The following is a 13,621-nucleotide window of genomic DNA, read 5'->3' as shown; positions in this document are numbered from 1 at the left end:
GGAGGGATATATTTACTCCAAGAGTAAGTGTTGAACACTTACTCCAAATCTTAACCATTGATTTTCATTAATCTAACAGTTTTAATTGATCATTTAATTTAATTATTTTTTGGAATATTTTTCTATATAAAAAATTAATTAAAACCGTTAGATTCATGATAATCAATGGTTAAGATTTGGAGTAAGTGTTCAACACTTACTCTTTGAGTAAATATATCCATCCTATATATATATATATATATATATATATATATATATATATATATATATATATATATATATATATATATATATATATATATATATATATCTTATGTTTCATAAATATTACATAATTTAAAAATAAAATGCATCTCAATTTTAAATATAAAGATATTAAGAGAATCAAAATCATTTGAATTTAAACGCGAAATTTAATTTTGTAAAAGAGATAAAATATCAAATTAAATTACTCCGCACCATAAAATTGTATGTCATGTGAATTAAAATATATTATATTATTATTTTTAATTTAAAAATCTAAAAAAACTAACCAAAATTAAATTTTTGAAAAATAAATAATAATTAACGAGCAAGTAAAATTAAGAAAAATCAATATCGTAATAAAGTTTTTATGTTTTTTTAAATGCACACAAAGTTTAACTTTTTTTTTAACTTGTCAGATCCTTCTTTCTATAAGTAAAAAATAATGTTTTAGAAAATAATGCTTATGAATTTAAGATAAAAATGAGGGTTAAATTATTATAAAAAGAAATTGTTTATAAAAGTTATTATTTTAAAAAAAGAAATTGTTTATCAAAGTTAAAATAATTAGTTAATTCAGTGGTGATTGACGCTCGATTTGATATGTAAGACAACAATTCGATTCTTGCAACTGCAATTAAGAATAGATTCAAACCACTTAATATCTGAACTAATCTCCAAATTGAATTAGTTGGTTCAGTAGACTGAAATACTGGTGATGAAAAAAATATAAATAAAAAATATTTTTTTATCCTAATATAATATTAAATAGTTATGGTTAATGTCAAAAAATTAATGTGACATGAAAAAAAAAATCAAATGAATTTGTAATATTTATTTTTTGGATACTAATGTTTTAAATTGGTTTTAAAAATATGTTAATAAATATTTGTTTGACATATGATTTATTATGATTTGAATGAGTGGATATGTAAAATCATTGCATAAATATTAATTAAAAGAATAATAGTCTCATAATTAATTCAAACAAAAAAATAATAATCTAAGAGAGCTACTACCAAAAATTATTAGCTGGTGATTTGTTTGGCTTAAAATATGAGCCACCGTATCACGATATATTGTCGGCTCTATGGGCACGACACGATTAATAGATAGCCATCGTTCATACGCAAATCACCTACCACTTTCAAAAAAACCAATCAATCAACAAATGCCACGTGCCTATATTGACATGAAATAAATAAACTTTCTTTAATTTTCTTCAAAATCAAAATACAGTAATGGTATGCTAAAATATAACAAAAATATACATTTTGGTATAATTTTTTTGAAAATTTCTTTACCCACCTCCTTACTTTCTTGGTCATCCTTGATGAAATCTCCAAAATATCCCTGTTTCGGAAATGTATTTTCGAAGTCACTTATTTTATGAGAAAAAAGGTGGTTTCGGAAATGTACTTCCGAAAACGTGTTTTTTTTTTATGAAAAAAAACTGATTTCGGAAATGTACATCCGAAATAATGTTTTTTTTCCAGAAAATAGGTGAATTCGGAACTACATCTCCGAATTCACCCCCTTGGAAGAATTCGGAAATGTACTTCCGAAATAAGGTATGGACAGAAGAAAAATAACAAACAACAACGATTTGATTTATTTAACGAATGAAGATTACATCGATCACATTACATAAGATTAAAGTTACATATTGTTAAACACGGGTAGGTGAGGATGAGTCAACATTTTGATAACGTCGGCCCCCGATCTTTGAAGTTTCGCATCCAACTCGATCGGACCCTTCGAAGAAAATCGGTCGAAAGTTGCCCACAAAACCGCTAAATCTTCTTCGTTCTTGACCTCGAATGGTGTGAACTCAACGTCTCCGTCGTCGTTAAGCGATGGCGAGCGGTACTCAAGCTTGACAACCTTCCGGTTTTCCGAATATTGCAATAGCGTGCTGAGCGACGTTATCAAGTCCGCAAACGGCGTGTCGCGCGAGAAGCGAAATTGGAACGGCATCGGGTAGCCACTGGTGAAGTAGACGAATGCTAGGTGGGGATAGGTTTGTGTCATTTGTGTTTTGTGGTGTGAAGAGGATGAAGAAGAGTGTGTTGTATTTATAAACTTATTGGAGTAATAATGGCCCAACAAACTTTATCCTGCATTCAGTGGAAGTTTCGGAAATGAACTTCCGAAATTGGTCTGAAAACATGTATAATTCGGAAGTTCATTTTTGAATTATGCAGAAACAGAGGTGAATTTTGCATTTTGTGCATTGCATTCTGTTTTGGTTTAACAATACCAAGTGCATACAAAATAGGCATAACATAGGCAATGACAACATAAAACATACTTATATTATATATGTATTGAATCGGTTCGATTTTACATGGTAAACGACAATACATACAAAAAAAGACACGCACCGGTCATTACAAATAAAAAACGGCCCGGTAAAAACTAAAATCCGCCGAACCAATCGGTGGCGCTTAAATCTAAAATCGGTATGTTCTTCGACCGCTCTCTATTTTGCTCACGCTCTTGGCTCATCATTTCTTCAAACTCCGTCATTCTTGAAACGAAAGGATCCGGCCAAGTCTTCGCCTCATTTGAATGATGTGCCGTCCATTGACAAGAAGTAGCCGGTATAGGACACCCCGGTTTCAAAAAAACTTGCACGAAGTGGCGCGATCTTAGATACCCGATACATATGATGCGGCTCGACGCGTCCAATGGCGGTCGACTATGAAGTGGAAAGAATGTCTAACATAGTCCAAATCTTGTCAAATCGACACACACCCGATCGTATGCACTTGCTATTAGATGGCCCATATCAGGGAATGACATCCACTTCGAAACAGGGGCGATACCGCTAAGTGATGGAACAAGTGAATTATGAAGTTTCTCAAAGTTTTCTTGATTTTCATAGAGTCGGGCGTAGATGTCCCGATGCGAAGTCAACTCCGAAAGAAGTTCCCGTCGAATTAAAGTGTGATTTTCTTCCCCTTTCCCGAGCAAACCCGCAACGGCCCGATATCCACAACTGTCGTCGCCTCCAACATCAACTATGTTATCGATATATTTGTGCATAAAAAGTGGCATCTCATCAATGTAGATCATGGGTGATTTTTTGATCGGCGGTGTGCGAGGTGGCTTCGAAATACGGGCTCCTTTGTTACCACTACACTTGGACTTTGGTTTCAGTGAATCCGAGAACAATGCATTAACATGTTCAAAGTAGGAAGGAGATCGTTTTGTTGATGTGTCTTCTTGTGTATTTTTCGAATTTTTCGGAGCACCTTTTGTTTTAACCGGTTGAGATGGCGGTTTCAAATTGGTGGTCTCCGGAAATGCAATTTTTCGTAATTGTTCTTTTATGTGCATTTTCATTGTGTCATCCGCTTTAGCAAACTTATCCATTATCACTTCCAACTCATCGGAGATGGTGATTTTGGAATCATTTTCTTTCGGCGGGTCAAAATCATCAAAACGGAGCTTCTTCCAATGGTCGATTACCTCATCCATGCGTATCGGTGAATTCAAATTCATTTTTTTAGAAAGTATACAAGCACATGGAAGGCCGTATGTCTTTCTAATGGTGCACCCATATTTAGAACTATCCGGACCCGTTGTCTCCGCCCGCTTCGCTTCATGAAACATAAAATTCAAACCCGAACGGGATATGTTGTAAATCAATTGCGAGAATAGATTTTTGCCCTTAAGCCGGTGTTCCATAACCGTCTTGCTCCGACCGAACGATGTTTGAATTTCATTGTGTTGATTTTGGAGCATTTGATTCACGGTGTCCCATCCCCGACATAAATCTCCCTTGCTATCACCTAACCATCTCTTCAACATCGTATGTGCGGATTCAACTCGGTTAGTCGTGGTGCAACCAAGATGTCTTACTCGATCCGTCCAAGCACAAACAACTTTTTCCTTTACTTTGTCAAGGATAGTGGATTCAACGTAATGACAAAAAGTCTTAATGGAAACGCACAAAGACCTAAAGTATGCCAATTTCTCGGTATACAACTCTTCGGCGTGTGCATTTAAAATCTCCCTCCATGCGGCCATAATCCTATCCACCACAACACCGACTTTGATGACTTTACCGTTTTCATACGACCTATCTTTCGTGCCAACCGCGGGTTTGAGCTTACTTCTCACGTTGCACGTTATGTGATACCGGCAAAGTAATGCGGTCGATGTCGAGAAGACGGTATCGACCGCATTCATCAAAGCATTGTCTCGGTCGGTAACAATGACACTTGGCATAACCTTTTGATCAACCAACAAAGACTTGCATATTCCCAAAGCCCATGTAAAGTTATCTTCTTTTTCACATTCCAAAAAAGCAAATCCGACCGAATATGTCTTGTCCGTCGAGGTCACACCGACAATCTCTAGAAGAGGAAGCCTATACTTATTGGTCTTGTATGTCGAATCCATCATAAGAACGGTTGAAAATGTGTTGAACAATTTGATACTTTCGGGATGAGTCCAAAAAATGTCACGCACCGTAACTTTGTCCTCGGACGTTGGGAAGCTTGACACGTATTGGTTATCGCCTAATAGTTTCAAAAGTTGTTGCATTTCCGACCGAGGGCCCATTTTCAAGACTTTAAGATTGTGACGTTCATTGTAAACTTGCTTGATATTTGAAACGCTATCCGGTTTTTTCCGCTTCAAATCGGCAAGTATGTTGCGAGGCGCCACTTTGACTATCGATAAATCCGAAATAACATTCTTCTCTTCGCGGGAAAAACGACACGCCATTCGATGCCCGTGTAACTTGGCATCCAAGGCATGATTATGAATTCCACAAAAGACGCTTAAACGCCACAAATCATCAACCCTCTGAGTCACGCGCAACTTAAACGAACACCTACACTTTCTCGATCCCGTGTCTTCGTGTTTTAACACCCAGTTTGTTGGTACATAACTCCCACCCCTCTCGCAATTCAAAACGACAAAAGCTTTCCGTCTACTATTTCCATTGTCGGACCTTAAAATAACAATGCCAAATCCAAGTTTACTAGCTTCGCTACGAACCCAATCAAGCAATTGTTCACGACTAGCGAAGCTCCGATTATTTGTAAATTGTTGTCGTACATCTACCGCATCGATGTAGATTTAACGTCGATAACCAGATCGTTATTAACGTTGACAACTTCCGGAACTACTACGTTATCATCGACAATGTTGTCCGGATGCACCATACCTAACATATGCAAAAATTAGCAAAATTGGCCAAAATTGTTTTTTTACTGCCAGAGATGATTTCGGAAGTACATTTCCGAAATTTGTTAGGTAACTTATTTCGGAAATGAACTTCCGAACCATCGCAGTTTCCATCACAGATTTCATCAATCAATGTAGTGAAATAGATAATGAAATGAGAGATGTTTACCTCAAATTGTAGCTTTCTATGCTCCCTTTAACGTGATCAACGGTTTGAAACTTGATTTTGAGACGAAAAATGGTTTGATTTTGATGGAAGTTTTGGAAAAGGTTTGAGTTTGTTTTGGAAAAAAATGATGAAATAGTGAAGGAGGGAAAATGGTATATGAACACTTTTTTTCGGAAATGAACTTCCGAAATATTACCTGATTGTAAAAAACAACGTTATTTAAAAAATCTAAAAAAAAAATTACTTCGAAGATGCATCTCCGAAGCAGGGGTAAGTTGGGGATTTCGCTGGGGTGACCCCCATAGGGAGGTGGATAAAGATATTTTCATTTTTTATCATTCTCTTTACCAGTTATTTAAATTATTTGATGTGGAATTTTATTATTATTATTTATTCAGTTAAATAATTACAATTTTAAACGTCTCGAGTCATATATAAAATTGAAACTCATTTATTTAAGTTTTGTTTGATAAAATTAATGGTTGAGTGACAAATTATCTTATAGTTTATAATATATTGATGATGTTGATAACTTATAGCTTATCGTTTATAGTTGATGATTGATGACTGATAGCTGATAATTTAATTAAAGTGTTTGATAGAATTAGCGGTTTAACTAGATAATAAATATAAAATAACATAAAAAGATAGTGATGAATTATAAACTAGTAAAATAAATTATAAATTAGTGAGGAAAAGACTATTATCAAACATGTTTTTAATTATCTCAGGAGGTAATAAACCATAAACTATAAATTGTAAACTAAACATATGGAATGTCAAACAGAACCTTAATATTTTATAAATAACAAATATTGATCATTACTATGAATTTATTATTGTTTTAAAAATTTTATTTATTAATTTTTTGTCTTTTGATTTGTTTCTACTTTTAACAATTTTAAAAATTTATATGTTTATGATTTGGTAAGATAATTTTACAATTTAATGAGTTTAAGGTTATGACACTTAATATTACATATAAACATAATTTAATTTCAATATGAAATAAATTCGTATCATTGTCAAGTTTACAAATCAAATTTTTACATTTAAAAAAAAATTATTTTAAACGCTAGAATTTAAATTTTTTATTAAAAATGTTAAAATAAAAAATTATTACTTATATAGGATTTGTGAGGTAGCTCAATTGCTGCATATTACTTGAATTAAATAAATATAAATTGTTATTCAATCTTTAATTGAAAATATTTATCTATATTTTTATATTAATATAAATTATTAATATTTATAAATTAATATTTTTAAAAAAATATTATTTAATAAATACCTTTTTTACGTAACAACATAAAAGATAATTTTTGTCATTGCAAATTTGCAATAACTTAATTATTTATGTTTAATAAAAGAATTTGGTGGTCTCTTTTGTATAGCATCAATTATAATGAATTTGACTTTTTAAAAAGATTTTTAGTTTTAGAGTTAATAATCATTTTGGTTTTTCACAAATATTACACAATTTACATTAATCCTTATAAAAAAATTCAATTTAATTTCTTACAAAATTTAATCGAACTATATTAGTTCTTATGTTAATATTTGTGTAAACTGGTTTTTATTAAATATTTTTATACCTTGACTGAATTATCACGTTAGCTTTTATTTTTTATTTTTCATTTTTTAAATTCTACATTAATTTTTAATTATAATTTCATTTTTAAATAATTATGATGTAATAATATCCAAAAAGCCAAAATTATTTCTTATAAGGAATCGAATCCAACACTTTTAAAAAATATCTTAAGTCTTTACCACTAAGCCAATATGCATTCATGACAAATAATTTCCAAAATTTTTAATAGTATTAAATAATTCTGAATTTAAAACAAAAATTACAAAATTTATACAAATAGGGTCTCGAACCTAGACAAATCAATTTCTATTGTTAATATTCTTAATGATAAATACTTAACTTAATAATTTACAACAAACATTTACTTATTTTAAATAAGACACAAATAAATATTTACTAATTTTAAATAATACACCAATTTACAAATAAAATTTATAAAATGTAAAACCTCAATATTTTTAATCGATTAGAAATAAATTAAATTATATGTAATTAAAATTAAATAACACACAAATAAATATTTACTTATTTCAAACTAATTCAAATTAAATAATAATTAATTAATTTAATTGTAATTCAACTAATTATTAAAATATTTCATCAATTTAAATTAAATAATCAAATAATTTTTAAAATTATATAGTAAATTCAAACTAAATAGTGATCAATTAGTTTAATAATAATTCAATTAATATTATTTTATTTATTTAAATTTGATTAATTATATTTAAGATTTATATTTTATTAATTTTATTTTTAAATTTTTGTGTTATTTAAAATCAGTAAATATTTATTTGTTTGTTATTTGAAATAAGTAAATGTTTGTTCTGAATTATTAACTCAAGTATTTATTATTAAGAATATTAACAATAGAAATTCGTTTGTCTAGTTGTAAAGTGACTATCATTTAATTTGAACAGACTTGTGTTTGAGATCCCATTGGTACAAATTTTAACTCTTTTATTTTAAATTCAGAATTATTTTAATATTACTAAAATTCATAGAATTTATTTGTTATGAATGTCAATTGTACTAGTGGTAAAGACTTAAGATATTAGTTATAGGTTTTTGGGTTCAATTCTATATAAAAAACAATTTTTGCTTTTTTATATTATTAATCTAGAATTATTTAAAAATGAAATTATAATTAAAAATAAATTTAGTATTTAAAAAGTGAAAAATAAAAAATATAGGCCAACGTGATAGGTCAGTCATGGTTTAAAAATATGAAAAAACCAGTTTGAAAAAATATTAATAAGAAAATTAATATGGTCCGGTTAAATTTTTGTAAGGGATTAAAACGAGTTTTTTTAAGAGACTAATTTAGATTGTGTAATTTTTGTGAGTGACTAAAATGAGTCTCACTCAAAGTTTTAAATTTTTATGTATAATTATTGTTAGTTCTTATTTCTTTATCGAAATTTAATTCAGTTTTATATAGCCAATTTTTTAATTAGTTAAATTTAATATATTAAATCGAAATATATATTATTATCTTATCTTCTTTATATTTGACAAGCTCATAAAAAGAAGGTAACAATAACAAGGAAAATGGTTGTTAGAAAATCAAAGTTATTATTTTTCAAATAAAACCTTCATTTTTATTCCTTATACATGCATTTAGGACCACTTGTTGATAACTTGATATTAATAATACTTAATTAGACTTCTTATCCAACTATTCATTACATTTACAAAAATAGTCTCCATTTCTTAAAATTAAATATTTTAGTTGAAAGTAAAAGGGGGATAAAATGTACTTCCATAACCACCATTATAAGATGGATACTCTAATTAAAATACATACTCAATATTTCAACATTCTTTAATTATCATATCATATCAATTAATTTATCTCTATCTATCATAAAGTGTATTGTACTATACAGCTGGTTCATCCATCCTATATAGGACATTAGGACCATCATCCAAAAAATATACTTTAGGACAAGTTAAGGGGAAGTGATCCCAAAGTCCATTCTAAAGTTAACCATGGTTGGGTTAACTTAACCCTGGTTGAGTTAACACCGGTGTAGGTGTAGTAGCACTAGCATGTGTCAACTCCGAATGTCTTTCTCTTTGTTCGCATTTTATTCTCACAACTTATAATTACAATTCTTCTTCCACCGTCATATTTACTCGCCGGCCACCGTCCTCCGCCGATCATCCTCGCCGGAGTAATCTCAATTCTCCATTCTCGTTTTCCCCTCAATTTCCATTACATTTTTGTCACGAATTCAAAAAAAAAAATATTGCAGTTATTTTCGTTGTTGTTGCGGTTTCAGTTCTGGAAATCGTTGTGCTGAGAAAACCAAGGGTGTTGTTTCTTCTTGAATTCAATTTTACTGTGTGTTTTGTGGCTGCATTGGTGGTGAATAGTGTGAGTAGTTAATAGGTTTGATCCGGTGTCGTTTTGAGAATTCGGATCTTGAAGTTTTCTGTTGGAGGAGAATTAGGGTTTATTGATTTCATTGATTGAATCTGGAATTAGGGTTTATTGTTTATTTTTTCTGTATGAAGAAATTGGAGTAAGAACAAGATGTGTAAGCCAGAGAGTAATAGCAACAAGTGGCAAGATTTGAGTTGGTTGGGTTTGAATTTGAAGGTTCAAAAGGAGAGAGTTGGTTCTGGTTCAGGTTCTGGTTCGGGTTCTGGTTCGGGTTTAGGTTCTGGTTCGGGAAGGAGTAGAATGAAACTATGGATGATCCGTGCAACTTCATCGGTGATATTATGGACTTGCATCGTTCAATTAACAGCTATAGGTGATTTGTGGGGTCCTAGAGTTCTTAAAGGATGGCCTTCGTGTTTCACTCATGAATCTGCTTCGAATTCCAGAGCTATGGATATTCAGTTTCCTTCTTCACGTCCACCACTTTTACCTCCCAAGAGTTAGTTTTTTGACATTCCTAATTACGTCATTAACTGGTTGCTAATTTGTTTTGTTGTTTATTTATGATAATGATTTCAAAGTGTTTAATGTACTTATTGAGATTTATTGATAATTTCATCTTCATTTATTTTGTTTATTTTTTGTTTTTGTTGCGTGTTTGCTGTTATCTATTACTTTGTTTAATTATTAATTTTTGAAATGTTAATTGTGATCAGGAGTTTATAAAAACAATGGATACTTGATGGTTTCATGCAATGGAGGACTGAACCAAATGAGAGCAGCGGTGAGTTGTTTATACAATGTTCTTTTTATTATGACTGAATTATGAATTTAGTCTTTAAATTTTAGGGACTTAAATGGTGCTGACAAATGTGGAATTGCGGGTTTGAACCTGCAGCCCTGCATGTTAAATGTCTCTACAGCCTGTCACCAACCGAGCTGTGCTTAGGCTACTTAGGCCAGTCAATTTAGTTCCTTGAAAAATTATCTCAAAGTGGCCAATGTGATCAAGCATTTTCAATTGAGTGACCATGTTAGAATTTTGTTAGTCCCATATGTTAAAATATCTGGCCATCCCACATACTAAAATATCTGGCCCTACAACTACAAATTGAGGGAGTAAATAGCTGAATCATATACTTTTTAGTTTGTGCTTTTGTTCTTGTTCTAGCAATGGTGCAACGAAGTTATCCTGTAATGTTTCGGTTTGCTTTTCTGATTATTTAATTTAACTGCAGATTTGTGATATGGTTGCCATTGCTAGACATTTAAATGTCACACTTATAGTCCCTGAGCTTGATAAAACATCCTTTTGGGCTGATCCTAGGTGAGTCTTTGATTCTATTGCCATATGTTTTGGTGATGACAACCATATTAATGCTGCTTTGGTTAGAGGATTTCTGCCCCTCATCACAGCTCACTGATTATTTATTGTTTTTATGTTGCAGTGAGTTCCAAGACATATTTGACGTGGATCACTTTATTACATCCTTGAGAGATGAGGTTCGGATATTGAAGGAGTTGCCAACTAGACTCAAACTGAAAGTGGAACACGGTTTTCTTTATAGTATGCCACCCATTAGTTGGTCTGACATATCTTACTATAAGAACCAGGTCAGTTTTTTAGTATCCACGGGTCAATTATTTCAGGAGCTTATGCTTTATCTTAAAGGACAATCGACTAGCTTGCCATTATATCTTTCACACTACGTGCCTTGATTATGTTGTTGTCATTCTCTCCTTTGCTAATTTAAAGCAAATGGCATTTTTCATTTTTTTTGTGTGTGTAGATTCTACCCTTGATACAAAAGTACAAAGTTGTCCATTTAAATAGAACGGATGCTCGGCTAGCCAATAATGGTCAACCTCTAGAGATTCAGAAGCTGCGTTGCAGAGTTAATTTTAGTGCTCTGAAATTTACTCCTCAGATAGAGGAGTTGGGGAGAAAGGTGATCAGTCTTCTAAGAAAAAATGGTCCATTTCTGGTACTTCATCTGAGGTATGAGATGGACATGTTAGCATTTTCTGGCTGTACTCAAGGTTGTAACAGTGAGGAGGTGGAAGAGTTAACAAGAATGAGGTGATAATTAACCTGCATTATTTACCTGTTCAAAAAGTTTAATATATTTTTTTTCAATAACTGTGGACATCAAAAAGAGACAACTGGATATAAATCTCTCTCAAATTTCAATTTTCTGTGCATTGACAGATATGCTTATCCTTGGTGGAAAGAGAAAATAATCAATTCTGATTTGAAAAGAAGAGATGGTTTATGTCCTCTAACACCTGAGGAGACTGCCCTTACACTAAGGGCTCTTGACATTGATCGGAACATTCAAATCTACATTGCAGCCGGTGAAATATATGGTGGAGAAAGGAGAACGACAAGCCTTTCAAAGGAGTACCCAAAATTGGTAATCTTTATTGCTAAACTATAGGCAGCATGGTAATTGTTGTATGTTATTGATTTATGTCCTTACTGTTTGCCTTTCGCGTTTTGTTGTTAATACAGGTCAGGAAGGAAACACTGTTGGAGCCATCCGACCTTCGTTTCTTTCAAAATCATTCATCTCAGATGGCAGCATTGGATTATCTTGTCTCACTAGAGAGTGATATTTTTGTTCCCACATATGATGGAAATATGGCCAAAGTAGTTGCGGGCCATCGCAGGTATATTTCAGCTAGTAACATATGTGATTCACGTGCTTAAGCTGCTTTCCATTTAACCCTTTCAGATAGACAAAATTAAAATTTACGTTCGACCGGAGAACCAGTATCTTAGCAAACTTGTTTCTTATATATTTTTTTTGGAACATTCATGCCTTTAGTGTTCTGTTGAAAAGCTAAAAAAACCTTTTCTTCTTACTGAAACTATAATTGTATCCACATGATCACATCTTCTGAGAAACCAAAATGCAGTTTTTGTATAGAGAATAACGACCCTACTGTTAGTTATCATTTGTTCTTTCTCAAGTGAACTGACATTTTCTCTTCATTGCTTATACAGATATCTTGGGTTCAAGAAGACAATTTTATTGAACCGAAAGCTCTTAGTTGATTTAATTGATCAGTACAACAATGGATTACTGAACTGGGACCAATTTTCTTCAGCCGTGAAGGAATCTCACGCTAATCGCATGGGCAACCCTAGTAAAAGGTTGGTAATCCATGATAAGCCCAAAGAAGAGGATTATTTCTATTCCAACCCGGAGGAATGTTTAGAACCATCAAATGATCTGTTGAGTCGCACGTGACATTGTGTCTGAAAAAATAATTGAATTTTACATGTACCATCTCCTGGTACACTTGGTTTTCTACCACAGATATGTTGTGGTAGTTCTCTACCCAGATTTAGCAAACACAACAACTTTTTTGTATGAAAAAAAGAGGCAGACAAAAGAAAAGAAGGTGGGGTGGGAGGGATAGCCTTCACAGAAGTTCAAGTCAAGCAAATCAGCCAGGGGATACTTTATATTTTATATGTATAATATAATAAATATAAGCAATAATCCATTAAATTCATGTATAGTAGCAACCCTGACATTGCAGGGTGAGTGAGTTTAAACAGCAGTGTACATGGAGGAATTCATATTCATATACAAATTTGGATTACTGGATCTTGCTCTTTGTGGAAGCTTAAGTCATTGGTATTTATATTCTTTTTTTATACATAAAGATATGTACATTTCTCTCTATTTTTACAAGTCCAGTTTTTTCATTTTTGAATAAAGTTTTCACAAAAATCATTTTTGAAAATACAAAGAAAAAATATAGATGATTTGTTTAATATTAACAAATCATTGTATTGGTTCTGGGTCATTTTATACCAACCAGTCTATTCTTTGGAAGTGAATAGGTTAAACACCTCTTTGATTTTGAAACGTCTAATCGAATCATTAAGCCAAGGTTGATATTCACGGGTTATTGTCACATGTTAATGTCTAGGTTGTAAGCTTGTGTAGCAGTAGCTAGGTTGTTGGTAAAGTAGGCTTCTGATCTTTGATGCCTATGTTTCCAAACAGAG

General features: G+C 31.8%; 1 protein-coding gene across 1 annotated transcript; it reads left to right on the top strand.

The window, feature by feature from the left end:
- Window positions 1–9,179: 9,179 nt before the first annotated feature.
- Window positions 9,180–13,214, top strand: LOC131634607 (rhamnogalacturonan I rhamnosyltransferase 1-like). The gene is made up of 8 exons (XM_058905273.1): window positions 9,180–10,096; window positions 10,314–10,381; window positions 10,836–10,924; window positions 11,046–11,211; window positions 11,388–11,677; window positions 11,807–12,011; window positions 12,110–12,267; window positions 12,605–13,214. The coding sequence occupies exons 1-8, from the start codon at window positions 9,748–9,750 to the stop codon at window positions 12,849–12,851; spliced, it is 1,572 nt and encodes a 523-aa protein (XP_058761256.1). The 5' UTR covers window positions 9,180–9,747; the 3' UTR covers window positions 12,852–13,214.
- Window positions 13,215–13,621: the final 407 nt, after the last annotated feature.

Source organism: Vicia villosa, linkage group LG1 (assembly GCF_029867415.1).
Source record: "Vicia villosa cultivar HV-30 ecotype Madison, WI linkage group LG1, Vvil1.0, whole genome shotgun sequence".
NCBI lineage: Eukaryota > Viridiplantae > Streptophyta > Magnoliopsida > Fabales > Fabaceae > Vicia > Vicia villosa.
This window is presented reverse-complemented; position numbering and strand designations above follow the sequence as displayed.